At 40.9% G+C, this 25,720-nt stretch overlaps 1 protein-coding gene and 1 long non-coding RNA gene across 3 annotated transcripts; one reads left to right on the forward strand and one right to left on the reverse strand.

Annotated features, from left to right (window-relative positions):
* Nucleotides 1-427: 427 nt before the first annotated feature.
* Nucleotides 428-23,251, reverse strand: eprs1 (glutamyl-prolyl-tRNA synthetase 1). 2 transcript variants are annotated; one of them, XM_044368603.1, is made up of 35 exons: nt 22,972-23,251; nt 20,931-21,015; nt 20,655-20,754; nt 20,373-20,529; nt 19,533-19,669; nt 19,002-19,102; nt 18,665-18,791; nt 18,198-18,390; nt 17,938-18,109; nt 17,548-17,781; nt 17,350-17,434; nt 16,966-17,025; nt 12,951-13,061; nt 12,221-12,357; nt 11,920-12,127; nt 11,709-11,821; nt 10,857-10,974; nt 9,431-9,622; nt 9,167-9,334; nt 8,632-8,892; nt 7,194-7,418; nt 6,837-7,067; nt 6,486-6,745; nt 4,850-4,901; nt 4,460-4,669; nt 4,222-4,294; nt 3,957-4,036; nt 3,701-3,802; nt 3,362-3,517; nt 2,930-3,127; nt 2,524-2,697; nt 2,217-2,377; nt 1,998-2,076; nt 1,841-1,905; nt 428-1,521 (listed from the first exon to the last, which is right to left on the reverse strand). In XM_044368603.1, exons 1-35 carry the CDS (start codon nt 23,012-23,014, stop codon nt 1,371-1,373), a joined length of 5,019 nt encoding a protein of 1,672 aa, XP_044224538.1. In that variant the 5' UTR covers nt 23,015-23,251; the 3' UTR covers nt 428-1,370. The 2 variants fall into 2 exon arrangements, with proteins under 2 accessions (XP_044224538.1, XP_044224608.1); XM_044368673.1 differs by lacking the exon at nt 8,632-8,892 and having other exon boundaries at nt 22,972-23,248.
* Nucleotides 21,644-24,526, forward strand: LOC122994408. The gene is made up of 2 exons (XR_006406602.1): nt 21,644-21,933; nt 22,951-24,526. It is a non-coding gene; the product is annotated as an uncharacterized LOC122994408 (long non-coding RNA).
* The last annotated feature ends 1,194 nt before the right edge of the window (nt 24,527-25,720 follow it).

Here is a 25,720-nt window from a genome sequence, read left to right on the forward strand (position 1 = left end):
CTTACAAGTTATTTGATACAGTAATAAATAGTAATGCACTCCAATACAGTAACCTTGTAATAAATTGTACAAAACAGAGAAACATCTTTAAAAATATTATGCAGTTGAATAAAATATCTACACCAACTAGTCTCAAAACCTAACTGTACCTGAAACATGATAGATCTAATAAACACAGGCTTTATTGCAGGGCTGTTGTACTGGATTCACTTAGACTGCTAAATATGCGAATACTGACTGCTGTGCTGCAACTAAATTATTTCCATTATTGATTTATATATCCATTATTTTACTGATTAATTATTTATCGATTGTGGTTTTAAAGAAAATGCCAAAAAATGATCCAGAAGCCAAAGTGCCATCTTCAATTTGCTTCAGATCATTACATGATTCATGATTCATGAATAATCAATTACACACTCCACAGTTTGCCATGGAAATAACTTTATTATAGACAAGTTGTAGAGTTATTTAATGGGAGAGGGGTGACAGAAGATTACATTACCAGCTATCAACCATATACAGTTCATCACAGCTGTTCATTTGGCTCTGGTGGATCGGAGAGAGTTGCATGAAGCTGTGAGCCACGATCAACATAACCAGTTATACAGATAGAGGAGGGTTTATAAAGCTGTGAGAACACAACTAGAAGCCTGAATACCCACAGGGTTCCTGAGACAGTTGGCAGGCAGAGTGTACTTTTCCCCAGACACTGGTAGACGGTATGTTTCTCAGGAAATATTCTCTCCAGTGCTTGTGTTTGACAGTTTTGCCAGATTTCAAAATCCCACGTGTCATAAACCCCACTCATTTCATGAATGTAGGTCAAAATTAAAAACAAAATGTGAGGTTTGTTAGTCTGAGATGACAGTAGGGAGTTACAAAAATATATAAATTCTTAAGTGGTTTCCAAAATCCAACAGCTGCTTAAACAATTTCAACAGCGATGTTTAGATGAACTCCAAAAGTTGATTTATTACATGTCAACAACTCTGGGACATGGGAAGATTCATTATTTGCCTAATTTCTGTTGGTTATTTCAGTGCTAGCACAAACCACAGCTGGCCAGTGAGTGTTCTCCGACATGGCCTTTCGAGAGGTATCAGCCATGAATGAAAGAAACAGTGCTACAACCACTTTAACGGAATTTCTCTCAACTCCACTTCCTGTCAGCATCATAACAATGTTAACATATGTTTAAAAAAAAAAAAAAAAAAAAAAAAAAAAAAACACAAAACAACATATTCCCCATTCTAAATCCCACAGTCCAGTCACCCACAAGAGATCAGAAAAGAAGAAATACATGAGAGAAGGAAGGAAAGCCCTTTTCTACTACGATGTTCATCCTCGTGCTCCAGCAGAGCAGGTCTTCAGTAGCTGCGTCCAAACAGGGTGTAATACTGTGCAGGCTCCTTGCCGCTGACACACATCTGACCAGGCTGCAGCGTCTTCAGGGGTGAGAAGGGGATACAGAGGCTCTTAGCTCCCATAGATGGCGCTCCAGGCTCCAGGTCCTGGTCCCTGATACGGAGGACACAAGCAGAAAAATCTTTACTGGTTGAAATTAAAGTACTAAAGGCAGAATTAGAAGAAAGTGGACAGAAATAACTACTACTATGTTGTGAATGGCACAAATTATGATAGTACTTTTACTACATATAACCCAGACTGAAAATCCTGAATACAGGCATTTTGACTCCATGGAGCTGCAAAATGTGCAAAAAGTCATGCAACAGCAAAATATGACTCAAAGGTTATTCCATGTGTATATTATTAGATAATCTTCTGTGTGAGTACAGTTTCCTGTGTTGCTCAACACGACAGACAAGTTGGAACGTACTTGGCAGTGGTTTTCTTGATCCAATCCTCGCACTCAATTCCTCCACAGAACGGGATCTGGACAATCTATCGAGCAAGACAAATGCGTTATCAGTTTTTATCTCAGGTTGGGACGGACAGTGAAAGGTCTTGAGCCGAGTCTGGGCTGTGTTTCTCACCTTGCCCTGGTCCAGCTCCCTCTGGAACTGTTCCATAGAGTCTGCAGCCACCATGTGAGTCTTAAGGTCATTTGAAGCTCTGACACACACACACACACACCACATTTTAGTTAGTTTTCTTGTATGTTTATATATTCGCCAAGTCTACATACATCATGTACTAAAAGCTCATAGTTGCTTAAGTATATAGTTAGGTCTGACAGTAGCACTGTATCTTACTTATTGAACAGGTTGTTCTGGATGTCCTCCAACATGGCGAGCAGCCTCTTCTCCGCCTCGGCCTCTGGAATTGTCACCTTCTCGCCCGTGTCTCTCCTCACTGCGACGCACTGACGCTGCTGCATATCCTTAGGACCTACTTCCAGACGGATGGGAACGCCCTGTGCCAGACACAGACATCCACTTTTAACCATTTCTTCTTAAGGGATCTTTGTTATTGTTTATTCTTCATTTTCTTCCTTCACATAAAGCTCTTTGTAAACCATGTTTAGATAACATCATGCATCAAGTTAATACTACTACTGACCTTGAGTTCCCAGTGGTTGAACTTCCATCCTGGGGAATAGTTGTCTCTGAGGTCGGTCTTCACCCTGACGCCAGCCTCCAGCAGCATGCTCAGGTATTTGGAGCACTGGGCCATCAGTGCCTCCTTGTCCTGCTCAGGCAGGGATGCTGTGATACCACATGGGATGATGACAATCTGGGAAAGGAACAACAAGTTTTAACTATAAGAAAGTATTGTTTATTTTTTTCTGCATGTATCAATGTGGATCATATTTTGGTTGTTCATTTACAATTTGTTTATTTCATATAGAAATGTAAGAATAGAATAAAAACAGATGTCTTGTGGAGTATTTGAGGTAATGGTGGATCTTTGTAGAATATTTATTCAAGTCTTCCATTAAGTTTATGTTCTGTGTTTCTATGTCTACCTGCAGGCAGGCCACTCTGGGTGGCAGTACTAGTCCCATGTTGTCTCCGTGGACCATGGTGAGGACACCGATGGTCCTGGTTGTGATGCCCCAGGAGTTCTGGAAAGCCAGCTGTTTCTCGCCCGGCTTCTTCGGGTCCTCAAACACAATCTCAAACATCTTAGAGAAGTTCTGACCCAGGTGGTGGGATGTAGCACCCTAGAGAAGCACAAAACAATGGCAAGGGGCATGATTACTTCCTGTTTTTGTGAATAAAAGGGAAATGCTGACTTTGTTCTAAAATAACAAGAATGAGGAAGATAATTATCATGAATCTTTGTCTGTTCTACGGTTTATCATCGGTGTTTTATTCAGCTGGTGTCAACAGATGAGAGAACCAGCAAGGACATAAATGTAAAGTAAAGAAATCTAAATGTACTGTATTTTCAGTACCTGAATGGCTCGGCCGCTGGCAGAGATGAATGCCTCCACAGTAGTGGTGTAATCTCCTCCTGCAAACTTCTCCTTCTCCGTCTTCCTTCCCTTGACCACGGGGATCGCCATCAGCTCTTCGTACACTCTGGCATAGAGGTCCAGTATCTGAATTACCTACATGCACATGATGTGTAAAGAACACAAACTGTTTGGTACAACAATCAGTTAAAAACAATTACACTAACTTAAGCAGTGAAAGTGCTGCACCATTATATCTGTGTCACTTCAACTAAGACTGATACATCAAAGAGAAGTTCTTGTGTATTTCATTAAACATGGTGGATACAGGAATGTTACCTCCTCAGCTGCTTCCTCTTTCGTAGCAAAAGCTGTATGTCCCTCCTGCCACAGGAACTCTCTTGTTCTCAGGAAGGGTTGGGGGTGTTTGAACTCCCATCTCTGAAGGGAGGAGCAGGAGGAGAAAAAGAGGTAAGAAGGGAGAAAAAGACTTCAGGGTGTCTTCTGTTCACCTTCCACAAGCTTGTCATTACAAAGATCTAAAAGTAAGAGGTGTGGAACAGGAGCTGTACACAGAGAGGGTGTTGATACTGACCACAACGTTACACCACTGGTTGAGTTTGATTGGCAGGTCTCGGTGGGACTGCACCCATTTAGCGTAGGCTGGGTACATCACTGAAGTAAAATGCAAACAGACAAGCTGGTTCATATCAAACATGACAGAGCAGCAAAACTACACACACAGCTATCTGCGAAGCAACAGAAATATTTTATAACTTGTTGTCAAGATACTGTATATGCTCTGTGTGTGTCTGCTGAGATATACAGAGTTTAGCCTAAAAGGCAGCTGTGGTTCGGACCTGTCTCACTGGTGGGTCTGACTGCAATGGGCTCTGCCAGCTCAGTCTTCCCTGACCGGGTCACCCAGGCAACCTGAAAGACGACAACAGCACCATTAAATGTTTGACATTTTGTTGTGTTGGTATTTATTATTATTTTTATTATTATTATTATTATCCTCAGCACTGGACTCCATGTTTTGTCCCCATTATTTTATTTCAAACATAGGATGATTCCATCTAAAAGGGTCATGTTTACCTCTGGAGCAAAGTCTTCAATGTGGGACTTTTCCTTCTCCAGAGCGGCCTGAGAGACGAACATAGGGAAGTAGCAGTTCTCCACTCCCAGTTTCTTAATCTCCCGGTCAAAGAAGTCTTTAATTGCCTCCCAGATGGCGAAGGACCAGGGCCGCAGCACATAGCAGCCGCTGACATCATAGTACTCAATCATCTCGGCTTTAGTGATGACCTGGATGGGGAGGAGCAACAGTACGTTGCAAGTGAGACTGAAATCTTTAAAAGAAATTTCAGGAATTTTCAGGAAAAGTGAAAGAAAGTGGTTTTTAAAGTGTCTTGTTTACTGTATCATGGCTTGTCTGGAAGTCAAAGACGTTTTAGTTCAAGTGAAAGAAGAGTGTCTGTAAGTCACCTGTGAGTACCAGTCAGCCAGGTTCTCCTCTTTCTTGGCTTCCAGTCCCAACCTGATAGGAGGAAGACGACTGAGTTAGTGTGAAGCAAACTCTGAGATAATATAACACATATGAAGTGTAAATACATGCTAAGAGTTTTCACAAATTTGTATTTATCATTTTGTTTGTCAGCATCACTTTTTTAAAGAAGCACAACTGACTGTTTTACTGTATTAGAGCATTGTCTCATTGGATTGTGTTATTAGAGGCAGCGGTGATGAAACACTGCTCAAATACAGTAACATAACAGTGAGGGAAATTACCACAAAACAAACACTAATATGTCAGGCCATGCCCAATTAGTAAATCTACTCTACAGGTAAATCCAAGTGCAGATACAATGATCATGACTCCGGAGTGCAATAAAAACAACAGGACAGGACACACAGCTATTTCCAGTCTAATCAACCATGCAACTCAAAGCTCACAGCACAAGCCACAACACTGCAAACCAACTTTCTGCTACTAACTAACAACACACAGAGAGATAGAGCTGCACCATCAGGGAAAAAAAAAAAAGAAAAACCCCATGATTGGCATGATATTAGGATCATGATCATTAGTCTTTATCTGAGGAACAAAAGTTATTTTCTGTATTTTTGCATCTTATGTCAAAATCTTTCACCTTGTGCAGGTCTTAATTTTAATTTCAAGTGTGCTAATGTGCCAAAACATGACTATATATAGTTAGTAGTGCAGCACTACCATAAAACCAGCCATCGAATTTCATCGTCAAGGCTGACAGCAGACAACGAGCACTGCTTAAAACGGATCGGAGAACCACAGCAGCCATTTCAACTCACCAAATCTGAACACAAAACAACCCCATGCAGTCGTTAAGCTACAGTAGAAGAGGGTTGTGCTTACAGATGATCCATCTTCAGTGTCCCAGTAACAAATCCAAGTATGTGGGTCTGTTGCGGCAACGCTCCGAAGCACAGTAACTAACAGGTGGATGGGACTGTGCTCACACCAAGATACAACCTTCCACCAACTGCCAACTTAGTGAATGTTAAGTGTTTTGTGCTAACAATTCAACACCTCCATACTAAATTATGCATCTTTTCAAATGAACATCTAATTTAAGTGGCTATAATGTGCTTGTTAAACAGAATTCCGAGAAGGTATTTCAGTATAAAGGCTTTTTATTACCCTAATAATTTTCAGTACAACCAATTGTAACCGCAAAGGATGCATTCATACTGTGTAACAGCTTATGAGGACACTGTTCTTCAGCCTGCGGGGTCGCAGTAATACTTCCAGCCTCAGTTAGAGTGAGAACAAGTCAATGTTTTTGAAATGTGAGAGGTTAAACTGCACTTATGGAGAGAGAGAGACTGCAGTAAAGAGTAGAACAGTAACAAAGTGGAAAAGTTGACTTTAGATGCAAAAAGTGAAATAACACTTTGTTCCTCTGTATCCTTATTATGATGATCACAGTAATTATTGTGATAAGGATATTTATTTTACCCCAAATCTTCAAGTTTGGCTCTCAAGAAAACTTGCCAGTACAAAAAAAAGTTTCAATAAGCAACATTTTCATGATCTGGACCTACTCCTTCACCTCTCTCCTCTCACTTGTTCCCAGTCTCTCACCGTGTCTGTTTCTTGGGTCCTTGACCCTCTCCTGAGCCTCCTGATCCTCCGGAGGACTCCTTGCCCTGGCCGCCTTTCTCTCCTTTGCCCTTCTTCCCTCCTCCTCCTTGTTTCTCAGACTTGTTCTCTCTCTCCTTGCGGTTTTTGTCCTCCCCTCCAATGGTTCCGGTAGCAGCCACTGGTTTGTAGTCCTGTCCGGTGAGCGTCTTGTACTTGTTCTTCAGTTCCAGTAGAGTCTTCACGGCTTCATCCACCTGGTCCTGAAATAGAGGGACAGTTGTTGTTCAGATGTAGGTTTTTTCCTCTCCAGTACAAACTGTATTTTATTCCACTCTGTGATTGACTCCTTACCTTGGGGGCCTTCTCAGACTTTAACTTTCTCACCAGCTCTCCCTGTTGGGCAACCTGGGAGAACATTTGCTGGGCTTGTGGGGAAGAGCTAGACTGGGTCGAGGCGGAGCTGGACTGGGTCTGTGCAGGGCTAGCTGGTGTTTGTAAACCTGGTTTGTAATCCTTTCCGGTCTGCTGTTTGTACTCTGCCTTTAAAGCCAACAACTGCTTCACTGCTGCATCTACCTGATCCTGACAAGCAGCCAGCAAGAAGAGAACCATTCAATCATAGGATCACTAACAGGTGAAGGACTATTCAACATTGTAAGAGTTTAAAAGTAGGTGAAGTATTAGCTGTGGAACTATTATCAATCTCACCTTAGGGGCCTTTTCAGCCTTCAGCTTCCTGACCACCTCTCCCTGCTCAGCAACCTTGTCATAGAGGCCGGTGGCAGCGGGGGCAGAGCTGGGGCTACTCTGGGCTGGAGTTTGAGGGGGGCTTTTCTGAACTGGTGCTGCTCCAGGTTTGTACTCTTGGCCAGTGGCTTGTTTGTACTCTGCCTTCAGGGCGAGCAGCTGTTTCACTGCAGCGTCAACTTGGTCCTGGAGAGACGAGAACAAGGATACTGTCACTCACCAGGGATGAAAATACTGATATCCCAAATGTTATGTAACTATTTTTTTAATTAAAAAGAAGCTTTGTTTCAGCATATAATATTGTTTTGTATCTGCACTGGTGCCATTTGATCTGAGCTCACAGTCTTTCTATTTTCACGACAGCTTTCTTTTCATCACTGCTGGTGTTGAGTTGGACTCTTTTTAGAGGAATGTTTGAGTAGCTATTAGTTTCTTCCCACTATTGTTGATGCTCCCACTAGATTTTGTTTCAGCCAAAGGTCCTGGTATTTACAATGTGTACTTTAATGTATAATATATACTTTAATACACAATAATGTTATTCTAGACACCTGTTCCAACAACTAACATCCTTGCAGCAGGGCTATCCAGTCTCCTACCTTCTACTAAGACTTTGTTTGTTTGTTTTTTTTATATATTCCTAGGTTACAATAATTAAATTGAGCACATTAAGACAAGACCAGAAACACTCCCAGCTGCACACGTCTCTCCATGTTGCTTCAAGGCAGCTTGGGGTGTTACAGGTGAATAAGACTATCCTACATAAAACACTGAAAGTGAAACTGATTTTTTTGTTTTTGTTAATCCTAAATTCAGTAATAATTAAGTTATTTTGAGTTTAGCACCAGGGAGAATGTTTGGTTTTAACACAGAGTAGTCATGCCGGTTGCCTGTCACAGTGGTAGGTAGAGTAGACCAGAACTCACTACCACATTATTTGGACTATAAAAATTCCCACAGCCCAAAATGACATTTTCAAAATGTCTTGATTTGTCTGACCAAAAGTCCAAAACCCAGTGTTATTGAATAAAAACATATAAAAAGAAGCAAATCCTGACATCAAAGAAGCTGGAACCAAGAATGTTTGCCATTTTTGCTCGAAAACTGACTCAAAGGATTGATCAGTTATCAAAATAGTTGCAGAGTAATTTTATGTTGATTGACTGATCAATCAAATAATTGTCTCAGCTCTATCTTGTTGAAATTTAACGGTATTTCTCTGTAGTTTGGTGGTCAGTGATGTCATTTTTTAAAAATGGTCTCTGTGTGGTTAATGAGCTATTACCCATCAGTGATGATGATTGATAAGTCATTCGCAGAATCACATTGATATTCACAAATATGCTCTGGGCTTTAAGGGACACTAGTTTCTACTGTTCGCAATGTTGCATTTGAATACCTTGGGGGCTTTTTCAGACTTCAGTTTCCTCACAACCTCTCCCTGTTGTGCAACACGCTCATACAGGCCTGAAGAAGAGCGGGAGGAGGGTGAGGAGGAAGAGGAGGAAGAGGAGGAGGAGGAGGAGGAGGATTTCGCAGGAGAAGGAGCAGGGGAGGCGGGAGCGGTCGGGGCCATCCCTGGTTTGTAATCCTGACCAGTCAGCTTTTTAAACTCCGCCTTGAGAGCGAGAAGCTGCTTCACTGCTGCGTCAATCTGGTCCTGGTATCATCAACAAATCAGCTTATAGTTGCAGGAAGTTAAACTTGACTGGCATGCAAATGACGAGGGGACACGAGCAATGACCGGACAAATGATTTGGGACACGAGCGGCGTGCAACAAGACATGTGACTTTGGATGTGAGAATTCAAACGCATTAGGACACGAGACGGAACAAAATGACTTTACGAGCAGACAAAAGACTTGAAAGGCGAGCGGTGACGTGGACATCAACAGATATCGACATGATTAATGATTAGACAAATGTCCAGGTACCTTAGGTGCCTTCTCTGCCTTCAGCTTCCTGACCAGCTCACCCTGCTGGGCTACACGGGTGTATGGACAGGGGGCGGAGTCTGTTGATGAGGCAGGTGCAGCTGGGGCGGAGGTGGGAGGAGCCATACCTGGCTTGTAGTCCATACCTGTCTGCTGCTTAAACTGAGCCTGCAGAGATGAAAAAAACAACGATATTGTAATCATTTGAATAATTAACTAACTCTTTATTTACTGTTTAACTGCCTCTAGTTACAGCTGACGTACCTTTAGAGAAAGCAGCTGCTGAACTGCCTTGTCAACTTCGTCTTTTGGAGCTTTGGCAGCCTTCAGCTGGCGGACAGCTTCACCCTGAGCTACAATGCTTGAGAACACATCACCGGCTGAGGTTGAGGCAGGCACTGGGGCGGAGGTTGGGGCAGCCTTGGTTGCAGGGGCAGCCTTGGTTGCAGGGGCAGACTAAAACAAGAGGTAAGGCAGATTTAGAGACAGAGAAGAAGAGCAAGAAACAGACAAGTACCCATTTATCCCAGACATCAAAGAGATAACTGCAGGTTCCTCTTTGCCTTTCTGTGTAATAGCTTTCCTGTCGTGATCAAAGACTCAAGCACTTCTGCTGTCTTTAAATCTCTGGCACCACGCACATTTATTCTCTATCAGCTGGCCAACATTTGCATAACTGCTTGGTGATCACCATGTCCTGTTCCTGCTATTGCTGTTGGTGCGCCAAAACAGACTTTTTGGCTAATTCCCCCTACTGTGTTGTGCTGTGCATTTTGTTTCTGTACTCACCTCAAACATGAACATCCTGGTATAATAGAGCTGCCACGGTATTGATTTTTTCCTTACCGCACAAATTAGCAAAGCTATTCAATCTGTTGTGGTAACAGACTTTAAGACACTTGCTAGCTTAGCAACATTAATGCTACAATCAACCCATGATGCAACATTCCGTGTAGGAGTCGGTTTTACACCGCTACTTTATCCATTCAAAAAGAAGATATAATATAAGAAGACCCCATTTTTTTGATGTATTTCCAGGAAAAAAACCTGTATTATATTCGGACCCAGTTAACTTTTCAAATGCATTTATTCCTGTAGGAGTCTATTCTTTATAGTCTCTATAGTCTAAATGTTTATCTTTATTCCAGTGTTGTCATTAAAAGGCCGACTGTACAGCAGGAATGTTGGTCAGCATTCGGCAGGGCGTCATTCTTTATATCAAGCCTGACAGAATCACTCATGTCCATCATTTGAGCCGCTCACTCAGCAGTGAGCAGCTTGACTCTGCGGTGGGTGTGACGCGACTGCGTTACTGCAGTAATGCGGTAACTGCAACAGCTCTATGGTAGAGGGTAACACCTTGTATCTATTACATTTCTGAAATTCTCCTCAGTTTGAGTCTACATTATTCATTTCACATCCATAACTAGTAAATACCAAGAAACAGATCAGAGTGCACTAGTGTCTAAATAATTAACAAGTTGCCGTGAGGTGAAGAGTAGAGCTTTTGGCTTACAGTTGGACAAGTTTCAACTTGAGCACACTATAGCTCAAGTGCTGCAGTCGAGTCTTTTAAGAGACGGCCTCCGCACAAAATAACAGCTCTGATTTAGAGATCACAGTCGAGATAAAAGCCACTGATATATATCTAAAAACACTAGGATAGGAGGTTTTCTTTTAAAGCGCTCACTGTGTTGCTGGGGGCCTGGCTCTTGCTCTTGTCCTTGGATCCAGCAGTTGGCATCTCCTTAGTGTGACCGTCAGGAATGTAGATCAGGACACAGGGACTCTCCTTACAGCTGTTGGGGCTGCAGATGTAGGAAAACATCAAGAGACTCAAACAGAAAGAAGAATCGCAGAACAAAAAGTACCAGTTCTGGCGTTTGGAGAAATAGCTCCTTAAAAAGGAAGGCGTTGTGGATTTCTAGGCTGAGAGGGTTAAATGAGTAATTAGATTTATAGAGTCTACTATGTCATATTTGTTTTCAAATGAAAAAATGTTTTTTGGAGACGATTGGAAATTTTGCTCATAGATGGATGAATTGACTTCAATGTACAGATGAATTTTGTAATTGGTTGGCTTTATTCATAAATGTCTTTACATTTCATGGAAATGATGTAAATGCCTCAACATTGTAGTGTGAATACAGAATTTGACTGCCTGAATGGGAAGATGAATTAATTTCTTTTTACGGATTGATGGTTTAGAGATGAAAAGGTACATTTTCTGGATGACATTGTGAAAAGATTAGATGTTCTGGTTAATTGACCATCGACATTTCTCTTGGAATTATTGATCTTGTATATGATCATTTTGAAGAAGTGATGGATTATGATGTTTTGTATATATGGTATTTATAGTGATTTATTAGTCACATGATGAATCACTGAAATGTGAAATGGAAGCGGGTTTTAACACCACCCTGATGAAGGGAAGAGAGCCGAAAGCGTTTGGTGACTAAAGCATGGTGTACTGGAGAAGAGACATGTTTTTTTTTCCTAGATAAAGCAAACAAACAAACAAACAGGTATTTCCCCTCACCTGACTGGCTCATAGGGCTGGTCACAGATATAGAAGCCCCGCCTCTGGAGCTGAATGATGTCACCTTTCTTCAGGGTCTTCAGACAGGGATCTCCCAGCATCTTCTCCTCCAACTGAGAGAATCAGACCGTCAACAGAAGATGTTTTAAAAGATGACCACAGCAAAAATCACCAGATGCACATCCCAACACACACAGAGCAAAGAACAGACCTTGCTGTTTTTATTAATGTAGTCTTTGAAGTCGTCGTCTTTGGTGATGACGGCTTTAGAGATGAGGGGCTGGTAGTTGATGCAGACGGTGGGCAGCAGGGGTGCTGTGTTTGTGTCGGCCAACCAAGTGATCTTTGTAGTCTTCTTGTAGTCCTTGTTGTCCAGGTTCAGACGAGCATCCATGGACAGAACCTTACCACCAGCCCCTCTGAGAAGTGAGGAAAAAACATCATTATTTTAATGTCACATCAAGTGGCTCTGAACCACCTTATGGATTATCTGAGCAATGATCAAAACATACTTGTTTATCTTGGTGATGATGAGGTTGCCCCAGTTGATGAAGGTGACCACCTCTCCCTCTGAGAACGTCTCAGCATCCGCTCCCTCGACCAGAACCCGAGGTCCATACCAAACCTCCTTCATGCCCACATCAGTGTTCTGGATGGACACAGAGAATAGCTTCAGCGCTTGTATGGCAGCAGCTGCTACGTGTACTAAGAGACAACTGAATGACATCATCCTGACTTTTAAAAACTCCATTTATTCAGCACGTTGTTGTTTTACAACTAACAATCAGTGAACTGAATCCCTGTTCAAACCACATATTGACAAAGACACTACTGCTCACTGAGCTTCTTCAGCCTTCAGTTAGTTTTTATATATTTTTTCAGATTAGTGACTTCTACCATTCTGTCTGGTGTACAAGACCCTCATACAAGGCTCTTACAATCTTATTTCCCTTAAGCACTGTTACACACACATAAATAAAGTGTTACACACAGATCCATGAGGAAGACTTTGTATTCTTCTAAGTAAGTTTTATCAAAGGCTCAGTATAAACGTAAGCTATTACAAATACCAAAAACCAAAACCTCACAAATTTGATCAACCTGATCAATAAAACCATGATGCATGTGACCTCCATCCTCCTGCATCTCTTCCCTCAATCAATCTCAACAAACAAGGAATACAATGTGTGTGTGTGTGTGTGTGTGTGTACAGTATAAGAGAGAGAGAGAAACAGCACTAACCTTAGGGTGTTTGACCACTTCCTTCATCTCCTCTGTAGCCTCTGGGACGGAAACAGGAACCACATAGGAGCTGGACAGAGCTGTGTATCTGGGAGCGACGGGGTCAATAACCTAACACACACACACACACACACACACACACACACACACAGACAAAAACGTACACACAGAAAATAATTACAGGTCAGTGTAAAACAGCAAACCAATGATTTACACCAACATCAACATACAAAATGCCGAATAATGAAAAGGACAAGGCAGAAAATGATGCAACCTTATTAAAAATGGTTTTCTTCGAAACAAGAGAAATGAAAAAAACTAAAGTAAAATACCGACTTAGGAAGTGACAACACACAAAGAAAGACGGGTGAGGAGGAAGGAAAGCAAAACAGATTTCGTGAGTGAATCATGGTTGTGTGCAGGTCAGGGAAACCAGCTCTTATCCAGTTGCTTATTCAGTCCACCATCAACTCACTATTCAACCAGCCAGCCTGATGCTTTAAGATCCAAAAGATGATCAGCTATTAGCAAGATAGATTAACCAAGTGTTTCATGATGCACGTTATCTAATCAAGGTTGATCTTCACATTAGAAGAGTTACTTTTACACAACCCTCATGTTTTCATGTATGCAGCCACAGTGAGATTAATACTACAGCTTAATAATCCAGCATTTCTCTGGTTAATACCAGATCTATCTCATAGGTGCCTTTACTGACAGAAAAATGTTTGAAAATAATCTAGTTTTATATTTGACATCTCACATAAATGACGCCCATGTTAAATTTAGATGAAAATACTGAGTATATGAAACGAACATTTCTCAACAGCCTGCTACAAAAGCTGCGATGGACTGAATGATGAAGAGGAGGGGGACAGGTGAAGAAGAAGACAAGAGGGAGGAGGAAGTAACACTGAGCTTTAATGTCCTGCAAAACATGAATTCCAAGAGCTTTGACTTGATAACTTTTCTACTGACTTCTTTGGCTGAACTATGTGTTTGTTGTTTTACCCACTAGTCCTTGTTCTGGTTATGGGAACAGGCTGGTTGGACGTTAAAGACCAAACTACAGAACAAAATGAAATCTGCCTTCTCTGTTTCTGAACGCTCATGTAGAAGACAGAGATCGCTACATCAGACCTGACTTGGTTCAAATATGACATCTTGTTATGTTTCCTGTGTGATTAAGATTATGAAGGTTATTCTGATTGAAAATATTTTGGTAACAACTACCGCTTCTGACACTTTATGTCCTCATGATTTCATCTTTTTTCATTCTCTATTCAGTTTATGAGCATATGCAGCAGCATGTAGACGAGACAAAAAACTGGACCTCCAAATACTGTCTGGACCTCTTCACTTCCTGTACTCAATGCCTCCCCCAACAGTTACAATTAGGTTACTGATATCTATGATTTTTGGGTGCTCAAAGTCCTCAAAATCCAAACAGCCTGAAAGACAACTGAGTTTTCCTCAATATCCTTCACAGTGAGTCTTAATCATGTTTGAGCACAAGTCAGGAGGAGAATGATGAGTGATGAAAGCAGTGCACAGCTTAAAAAAAAAGAACTCAAAACAAAACAAAAATAATCAGCAGGGGAAAGAACATCATCAGAGGTCAGCTGGTAGTTAGTGACAGTGTCTTGCTCAAGGACACTTCAGAAGGTGCTACTGTATGTCACCCTGACCACTACACCACTCTGCTGCCACTCGCCTTTTACTGCCATTTTGCTCCAAACATAACGTGGAAGTCCTACTCTTTTCACATCACCTGTTTGGCTGGTAAAATAGTGAAAAGGCTGTTGGTGGATTTTCATATAAAAACAGCCCATGATGAAAGCAAGGAGGGAGTGGGGAGTGAGAATGAGGAGGAGGTGGAGGAGAGGAGTACCTTCAGACAGCTAATTGGCAGCTTGGAAACAGAAGAGTGAGATGCTGTTTAATGTCAGATACAAGGGAGGGAGGTAGAGAGAGAGAGAGAGAGAGGAAAGAGGTAGAGAGACATTTACACAGAATGGACTGTTTACAGAGTTTCCCCTCACTGCTGTATCTTCCACAGAGCTCAGCAACCTTCCTGGTTTTTTGTTTGTCTCCCATATTCAACCTCAGGCCAAGTCCCAGCATTTTACTCTTAGAGAGCAGCAGCAACATAATCCAACAGGCTAAGGTTCCTGATTCTCACTACAAAAAAATGATTAAATCTCAGTAGAATATATAAAATACAAAAACTAATTCTTTACTATGTTTATTCTGTTGCCCAACAAAACTGAGTGGGACTAGTACTATCATTGGAAACGGAAGACTTCTGAAGTCTTGAATTTGTACTAACAATAGCTTAACATTATAAGGAATCAATGCATGTAACACCGCCTGCACAGACACCAGAAGAAACATCAGAATCATAGTCTGTGACTCTGAGAAAAACAGTGGCAACAGCTAAAATATGATGAATTACACTCAGTTTGCTTGTTTTAACTGAAAATTCTAATTAAAGTCAATGAAATTAAAATGTTTTCATTTGCATTTCAGCCACAATTGTCTGCTAATACCTGTATTTAATATATTATATATTATATTATATATTGTTACTAGCACTACTAAGCAAACTGTCCTTTAAAAGCCAGACAGGTAAATCAAACAAAGTTGAGGACTCTTCATAAACAGAGGTTGTTTGGTAAATTCAAAAGTACAAGGCTGCTCCATTTTGCATGAACTATGTAACATTTTCCCGTTATACATAGAGTAGTGTTTTAGAGTTAGGCATGTACTTGTGTACATGTACTAAATCTACAAATAATGTCCAGCCTGTGCAGGAAACTGCAGATGACACAGGATAAGGCAACCACTGATTGATACACACAGTGTGTTATTGTTACTGCTGTATTATTCTGCACTATGACTGTGATTTAATGACATAGGTACACCAGGTCTGTGTTCATTGGACTTAAATATTTTTACTTAAATGTGCCACATTAACTCCCAATTTATTGTTATGGCAACACTTTCAATCCTATTAAGTTGATGTGAAGGTAAACTGGGGGCATGAAACTGTCTGAAGAGGACAGGGAGGAGTGGGTTAGTTGAACATGCATATGAAGGCCTTTGCAAAAAACAGAAGCAGCTGTATGATCCTAAATGTCAACTTGATGTCAACTGTCATCACTTCTTCTGGTATCTGTTGACTTATTAACATCTTCCTGACACCTTCAGATGTCATGCAACTCCAGCCTGTCACTAGTATAAAAAATGTCCTTTAAATTCAAACTGAGGTCTGGCTTAGTTCTTTGCCTAAAATTAGATAATGTGTGCTGGGTTTGGCCACTTTTACATCATTTCCCCTGTCAGTTGATGTACATTTATCGCCTCACACCTTCTACCTGACTTGAGGATGAAGCAGCCAGCAAGGAAAACAACACAGATGAAGCAACACTGATGTCCAGACAGATGAAAATGGGAAAAAATAAAAATGTGGGACATGAAATGAAGCAGCTGGTTTGGGTTTTAAGGCTTTCAGGGTTATTGGGGGTTGGAAAGGAGGTAGAGTAATGAGGCAGGGAAACAAAATGAAAGCGTATAATTTTTTTTTTTTTTTTAAAAAGACAACAGCAGCGCAGATAGAAGCCATGCGAGCAGTGAACCCACGGACAATTCTCTGAACCTCTGTCAATAACAGGCGTGTGAGCCTATTAGCATATTCATTCATTACATTTATTCTGATGCATGTAGAGTTTGTGCTGGTAAAAGTGAACCTGATAAAGAAAAGGACTCTTTTCAATGAACTGTCCCTCTAAAGTACAAACTAGGTTTTACAGATGGTTCTTATCCTGCAAAAACTAGCTCAGTAGATAATTAACATTGAGCTGCAGTCCTAAAAGATACATTTCACCAGTTTTCAGTGAAAACAGAGCAAAATTTTGTGTCAGAATAATTTTTTGAAATCATACATGAGTATAGGTGAGTGTAGTTTCAGACAATCAGGCCTAGAGATGTGTGATGACAAAGGAGAAAAGCGTACCTTCTTGTTGAAGGCCCAGATCTTGTCCCACTCCATGTTAACCACTGACCTTGATCCACCCTGGAAGGTGCAGAATAAATGGAAAAATGGTAAGTGGACTGCACTTAAATAGCAGCAACACAACACACACGGTCAATACTTACGATATTTTTTAACATCCCTCATATTTCATATACTGTATATAAAGGCTGCGATTTCTTAATTTGCAAGTTTTGGTTTAATTGCGTCAATTTAAGCTAATTTGAAAATGAAAACAAACACACAAAACTCTTGATTTTAATGTGATAAACTAAAGAACTTTAACAAGACTTAAGAAATCCGGTGTGGCACTAAGTTGAACATATGATCTCCTCCTCTCTGACTGTGAGTGGCTGACAAACACACCTGAGCAGCTATGAACTGTTTCAGACCCTCCACAGTCATTCCTCTCCTCAGGACTCCTCTGACAGTGGGGAAGCGAGGGTCATCCCTGGAGGACGAGGTGAGAAACAGTCAAAGGAGAACACGAGAGAGAGGAAGTGGATAAATAAAAGGGGGGGAGGGGGCAGATAAACTCCTTATATATGCCTGATCTAAACCTACCATCCTTCGACGTATCCTTGGTCGACAAACCAAGTGAGCTTCCTCTTGGACAGCACTGTGTTGTTGAGGTTGAGTCGGGCGTACTCCCAGATGTAGGGCTTCCTGAGGCGCAGGGCGTCGATTATCCAGTAGAACTGCTCGTCACGATCGTGGTACTCTGTGGTCCTCAGAGCGTGTGTCACACTCTCCAAACTGTCCACAATGGGACAGGCAAAGTCATATGTTGGGTAGACTCTGAAACAGAAGAGGGGGACAATTAATATCCTTGAAAATTTGAATATGTCCCATATTGGATGGAAATACTCCAGATGTTCAAGTACAAACTGTTCTTTTCTACACTAATTGAGATTATGTAGTTTGTCCCTCCCTAAACTTATTAAATTCAAGTACTTGTATGTGCTTCCTGTGCGAGGGTGGGGAGTGTCCTTGCAGCGGTAGAGGGTGGGGTCTCTCATGCAGCCGTTGTTGGAGTTCATATCAATCTTGGCCCTCATGCAGCAGGTCTGCCCTAAAGCTGTACCAGCTTTCATCTCCGCCCACATCTTCATGTTCTGTTCCACGGCTGCAGAGGAAAAAAAAAAGATGTAATATTGTAACTTCAACAATAATGCAATTCTACTGGCAGACGTGGCTTGTGTTCCTGGGCGTACTGTTGTTTCTGCATTTGGACTCAGTGCGCTGCTCCCTCTCCTGCTTCATCTGCTCAGGAGGTGTGTCATCGATGTAGGCCTTGCCCTCGGAGAGAAGCTGCTCTGCAAATTTCATTATGATGGGGAAATGGTCGCTGGTGTAGGTGAACTGGTCTGGATGGATCTGGAGCATGGCAACGTCTTCCAGGATCACCTGAGAAGAAGCAGAGGCATGAAGACATAAGAACACAAAACTCCTTTTTTGCACCTTTAATAGACGGACAATTTACTCTTTATCTAGCCTGTGACACATTTAAATAAGTACTTCTTCTAAATGACCGAAAAACAGCACTGATTCTATCTCAGTACTTTTCACTTCAAACACTCATTTTAGGCGTTTTCTTCCAGGTGTTTCGGAAAAAATATGACTAATTCATAAATTTAACAATTCTGTTGTTCCAGGAGCTCTAAGACTTTGGATGTCTCACCTTCTCAAAGTCCTCCTTTTCCTTCTCAGGGTTGGTGTCATCAAAGCGCATGATGAGCTTGCCTTTAAATGTGACCTGGTAGTGCTGGTTGAGCAGAGCAGCCTTGGCATGGCCGATATGCAGGTATCTGGCCACAGAGAGACAGAAAAAGATCCCTGATTACCACCATCAGGCACCAATGTGGCCAACGGGACCATGAACTGCTAAGTCCATTTCCTGTCATCTCTCTACTGTCAGAATCTCAGATAGCTACAATCCACAGAATCTACAGTTTGTTTCGGGTGTCTGTAAATTTCAGACAGTGTTAGCTTCTCCTGAACTCCAGAGCAAGCCTTACCCGCTGGCCTCGGGAGGGAATCGAACCACCACCTTGCCCATCTCAGCTCCTGGCAAATCCACGAACTTGCCAACATCCTGCTTCTTCTTCTCCTCCTCAGACTGCCGATAAGAGACACAAACAGTCAGAAATAAGACAGAGGAGCTGTGTTGTTTTCTTAGTTATTTCTCCTTTCTCATCTTAAGTCAACAGCAGAATTAGATTCATTACACTGATCTCAAACATAAAAAGCAACTGATGAATCTGTGGTTCAATCAGGATGGTGATCAGTTTAGTTTCTATACAGGGCTTGTGGTTGATTGTTTGTTGGTTTCACATTCATACAATTTAAAATACCATATTGACCGATTTTCCAGTAACATTGTTTTTCTTCAGCCTTGTAGCATTTAAGTTAGGACAATGATCAAACACATTTGGACATTAATTTGCTGTTGCAGGATTGAATTTTTTTACCAGGACAACACAAAACAAATACAAAAAATGTTAAATTATTTGTTAAATCCAATTGCTAGTGGTTAATGTTACACTTACACTGGTTTTTTTAATTGGAATTTTCTTGACGGCATACTTGCTGCCCACAGCAGTGAAGGGAACCTGCGAGCTCAAGAAAGAGAACCAGCGATTGACGTGGGAGAAGGACTTGCCCTGGCTGGGCCATTCCCCATGACCTGCAGAGAAACAAACACAGTGCATTTCACCTGTTTAACGACACATATTCCACATCAAAACAGTAAGTGGGAGAAAAATGGTGCAATGTTTTAATTTGTCAACAAGGTTCTTGATATGGTGACTGAATGTGAATTTGTAGTCGAGCCAGATGCCAAACTATTTGTATTCTGTAACTCTTTTGATGCACCATTGATAGTAGAGATATTCAGATTGCTGTAGTCTGAGTTTTTGGATCTTGAAAAAAACATAAATTTTGTTTTACTTGCATTAAGAATCAGTCTGAGATTAATGAAGGAATGTTGCATTGTCTCGATGGCTAATTGAACAGAATAAGTGATACAGTATAAAATCGTATCATCTGCATACAGATGGGTTTGGCAGACATGTAGGAAAGACACAATTTCATTAATATAAAGAGGTGAACAGGACAGGGCCCAGAATGGATCCCTGCGGCACGCCCTTAGTAACAGGCAAGAATCCAGACTGGGCTCCCATCATCCTCATACAGTGACGTCTGTCACACAAGTAATTCTCGAGCCATCTGCAAGCATCCCTATCAAAGTTTTTTACTTTTACTGTTTACATACATTTCATCAGTTTTTCAGAGTGGCCAGAATGATCTCATGTGAGTTTTGTGTTGAATTTTAAAAACAATCAACCATGAGCTGGGGGCATCTTAAAGAAGCCCTGGATGGTACTGACCTTTGAGGGCAGCCCAGACAGACAGGTCAGCCAGGGTGAGGGCATGTCCAACCAGGAAGGTCCGCAGGGAAAGGGCCTTATCCAGTTCACCCAGTGCCACAGCCAAACCAGGCTGACCACACAAACGCCGCGCACTGAACTCCAACCAGTGGTCGACCTACAGATACCAGACAGCATCCTGAATGAGGACCAAAGACCCCAAACTGTTCCACAAAATCTCGTACATACAAACACACACACACACACACACACACACACACCCACACACACACACACACACACCTCAGTCTGCTCCATCATGTTGGCTCCATAGAGGCCGAGGGCGGGAGCCACCCGGGCCAGGTAGCGACTGATAGAGTTGGCATCACTGAACTGGACTGAACTGAGGGGAGGACAGAGAACACAGAGTTAAGATAAATGATGACTATTAAAAAACATTACAACAACTGAACTGCACACCTTGTAACTTTGCATCATGCATTAAAAACATTATACTATTTATGCTCATTTAACTGGCTGGATTCTGATGAAGGTAAAAATGTTGACTGTGTTACTGACTCTGACACATGGAGCCGGGTGTCTTTGCCTTCCTCCACTGACAGCTGCACGCTCCCTTTCACGTGCTCTGCTGCCAGGAGCGCCCCTGCACAACAGAGGAGAGATTAATTCAGTGATTGTTGTTGTTGTTGTGAAACTGTAAAACATGGCTGAGCAGCCTAAATCTAGAATCTAGAAGTTTCATCATTTCTTCTTCTTTATTCTTGAAGATGTTTCATCTTTGATTCAAAAGTGTGCTTCAGTTCAGAACAACCATGACTTCAGGCATTTTCGTTTGAGAACCCGTTGAACTTGTCTCGCAGTGCAGAACAAGTACATTGCAGTACATATTATTCTCAACATGCAATCGTAATTATCTCAGCCTGCTTCGACAGCTGTGCGTTCAATCCAGAGCGGCAAAAATTAGTCGATTAATCATTTAGTCCATCATCAGGAAATCAATCAGCAACTATTTTGATAATCTAATCAATAATCGGAATAATTTTTTGAAGAAAATGTCAAAAATTGCTGGTTTCAGCTTCTCAAATGTGACAATTTGAAGCTTTTCTTTGTCATACATGATAATAAACTGATTATTTTTTGCTGATCAGACAAAACAAGACAACAAGATGTCACCTTGGAGAAATTATAGCAGACATTTTTCACCATTTTCTGACATTTTATAAAACAATGAATCAATTAATCGAGAAAACAATCTGCAGATTAATCTATAATGTTGGTATAAATACTCTGATAATGCACTTGAAATCAATAGTGGAGTGAAGCAATACCCGAAGATCATAGGCTTAACAAGCCCAAATTCGTTTAAAGTGTTTTCCTTATACTCTCAGCATATCTGACGTGCCCTTCGTCTCACACATGTATGACTTACATCTAACCAATCAACCGTATGGGTCTGATGTAAAACTGCAGAGATGCTTTGACTTTTGGCAGTTTGCCCTATTTGGCAGGTTGATCACAGTACAGAGGACCTCATCCTTACAACCTCCGACCGGTTCGTCTAGTATGTCAGTTTCTGGTTGTTGTTTACATTCGAGTAAGATGTTCGTGCCGTGCGAAATGAAACAGAAATCAGTGTGCAAAAAAATACGTGCACTCCTCATCCAGCTATCCACGTTTCAGTGTCAGTAGGCTTGCATCAGCCGGTTGTTTCCACTGCAAACTCACGACGGCGCTGTTTATCCTCTGTTAGAGCACAGTCATTAGGTTAGCTTAACTTGCTACAAAGCATTGCCACACTGACCCTTTAAATTCCTTTACAAGACTCCAGTGAGCACGACACAAAACTATGTCACACACATGTCCTAAACAAGTCGGGTTACAGATATATTACTTACAACATGTAACGCTGTATATGTCTACACACACACACCGCTAACCCGGGTTAGCTAGCTCATGTCAGCGTGTCAACTCATCCATAATGTGTCATTTCCAAGTTCACAAAGGCTTTTTGCATATAGCTAAAGGAGAAATGCTTACAGGGAACCCACAGTGACAGATGAAACGTGTTAAGTATAAGGTAGCTGCGGTAATTAAAAGGACATTTTAACAAGCTGTCCACATGTTGTGGGTTTGAGTGCCACGACGACAAGCCAGCTAACGTTAGCTAGCTACAGCTGTCAGTTAGCTCACAGTAAAGAGCCTCGTTTCAACGTATATGGACATGCAGTCAGACCGATGTCCATGTATATATAGGTCTAGGTACAGATACTGCTCATTTGTAAATGAAACAACATAGCTACTTTCTAGATATTGTCATGTTTAGAGTTGCAAGCACCCACTATTCAATTCGGCTGGTTTACATATTACAAAACTGCCCAAAAAATCCAGCTTTTATTATTGTTTTTGTAATTTTACAATCGCCTGAGTGTCTGCCGCAGTAACCAGGAAATCCCCAGTGACTGGTTCAAAAATACAGCTATGTTTATTTTATTATACACAACATTAAATGGACATAGTTTGAGTTTGTCTCATTTGTTAGGATGACATATAAATAACAGTGCAGTGTTTTTTCTTTCAGGTATCGCAGAATGAAACTCACCTAGAGGCGGATTGCTCGTGTTGATGGTGAGGTTTAACGTCATGCTGTGAAATCCTTCTTCCAACACAGGAGGTGAAGCTTTGTCACTGTTTCAGAGACCCTGCTAGAAGCCTGCGGCAGCCGACACTTCTGTCCACACTCCGGCAGACCTGCAGACACACCAGCAGCACGGTGCAGAAAAGAAAACACTTATTCTGCTTCAATGACTTAAAAACAACTTCCTGCTGCTGCTCTACTGCCGCCAGCTGTACAGGAGGATGAACTGACAGAGGAGGACGTCAATAAATCCCCTCCAGACATGCTTTAAGATGTATATAAAATACTCTACTTTGAGTAATAATTGTGTCTCGTTAATCGTTAAAATTACATCTACTCCTTCTCCCTCGTTAAAGTTTCCAGGACCTATGAATATGCAAATATATTTCATTCCAGAAGTTTAACTGCTGGTCACTGCAGGTCTCCTACTTTGATGTAAAGTTCATTCTCAGTGTTTGTGCACTGAAGGCTTCAAGTTTCCACATCACACATTTAGAAGTTGAATATTGGGCCACGATTTCCTTGGAAACAGAATAATCAATAATCAATCCAAAATATATCAGTGTGTTTTCTTTATGTTGAAAATAAACAGGAGTTTAACACCAGAATCCCTAAAAGTTAGTGGAAGATATAAAAGCTCAACATGCATCAGAGTTATTTGTAAGCTTTGTAGTGAAGCAGCTGGGAGTCGGCTGCCATGTTTTGTTTGAATGTAAGAATGTAAGTATAGTGAATGATGACGGCCGTCTACAGCAGGTCAACCATGAGGAAAGATTTTATTTACATCAACATATTCCACACTGAAACACATCCAGATTAGTGTCTGTAATGTAGCTACAAGTGACTAGACTATGGTTCACAAGTGTTGATGTTTCTCCTTCATGCTCTTCACCAGCGACTCAAAACATTTTGGACATAATTTGCTTGTTTTTATTGTTTAATTTTTAGTTGCTTTAGCAAACCAATTTATTGTCCTGAACATGTTTTTGTTTACTAACAACAGAATGAAAACAGAAAATATCATATTAATCATCTAGAACAACAAAAATGTTCCCAATTTCAGAGCTTTGGATCATGGATCATTAACTCTGGTAAAACTTGTGCTGCTTTAAATGATGCTGTGTAACTGTATGATGTGACTTTGTATTCAAAGATCCTGTTAAAAACAGCACATAGACGACAGACCCAGCTGATATTTTATAACAAGAAAAACACTTTGTTACATTAGAGAGTCTCAGTGAGCCAAACAAGTACACAAGTCAAAACAAACAACAATGACATTTGTTCATTTTTAGCAATTTTTTAAAATCTTAGTTCAACTTTATAGATTGAATCGTCCAGTTCACAGCACAAAGAAAGTGTTACGTACATCTTTTTTATCTGTGTAAAACATGAGCGTGAAGTAAGACTATTAGAATATTTTGGAATAAATCAAATGTACCACAACGATTTGAATCGTTGTGGTACATTTGATTTGATTGTGTTGGAAAACACACACTACTATTCTTTTGATTCTTTTCATTCCTTTAAAAATAATATTTTACTCATCATCACCCCCTCATGGGAGGACAAATAACTTTACTCTGAATTATTTTTTATCATATTCTACTTTTCTCCTCTAACTACTCGAATCTGAACGTGAAATCATTTATTTTCTAAATCATTTATTAGATTTATTTTTATTTTTTTAGTTTACATGTGTTTTAACTAGTTATTTTACATGCTTGTCATTTCTCTCTCTCTTTTTTTGATGCCACACCACACTGTGACGCATCCTGGTAACATTGTAACTGCGGCAACATTGTAACTGCTGTAAAATTGTAACTGCCAAAGCTGGAGCTAAAAAAACAGGTGCTTCCAACATTGATACAACATGGATCGTTTTGTGGTTAATTTTGAAGAATGGCTGGAAGAGGATGAGAAGAAAACAAAATGAAAAAAGGAGAGATATGTGGCATTGTCAAATGAAGACCTCGGTCAATTGGAGAAGTCGAGGAATGAAGCCAGTACGTCCCGGTCAACTTCTTGGGCTGTCAAATGTTTCCTGGACTATCTGGAAAACACTAAGCAAGCTGTGGATTTTGCATCTATTACCAAAGAAGATCTCAACAGGATTTTCCACAAATTTTATGGTTCAATTAGAAATAACCAGGGTCAGTACTACTCCATCAGTAGCTCAGTAGCTAAGCTCCTCTTAGTCGGGTACAGTGTATCATGCAAGACAATGAGTTCACTACGTCAAATAATGTCTTTAGTGGACTCATAAAGTTTCTCAGGAGAGCAAGCCAGGACAAAACTGATCATCATCCAGCAATCTCTGAAAAGGTCCTGACAATACTGAGGAACTCAGAGACAATGAACCCAAACACACCACAGGGCCTGGTGAATAAAGTGTGGTTCGACATCCAGCTACATTTTGGGAGGAGAGGAAAGGAGGGTCTGAGGAAACTTGTACCACAATCTATCATAATAAAACGAGATTCAACAGGTGAGTTAATCAAAGCTCAACATCAAAGAGGCTGAAAGACTTGTAAAGTCTTGCATAATAGCATAATAATAAAAAAATAATAATAATAGATGTTCTGCAGAAACATGGTCAAACTTGCCTAATGATTCTGTATTTCTACCTTAAGGTACCAAATATGTGACACTAACCTTCAATGAGGAAACAAAAAAAACACAAAAACCATCATGAAAGGGATCGCCAAAGCAG

The sequence above is a fragment of the Thunnus albacares genome, chromosome 1, assembly GCF_914725855.1.
Source record: "Thunnus albacares chromosome 1, fThuAlb1.1, whole genome shotgun sequence".
Classification (NCBI taxonomy): domain Eukaryota; kingdom Metazoa; phylum Chordata; class Actinopteri; order Scombriformes; family Scombridae; genus Thunnus; species Thunnus albacares.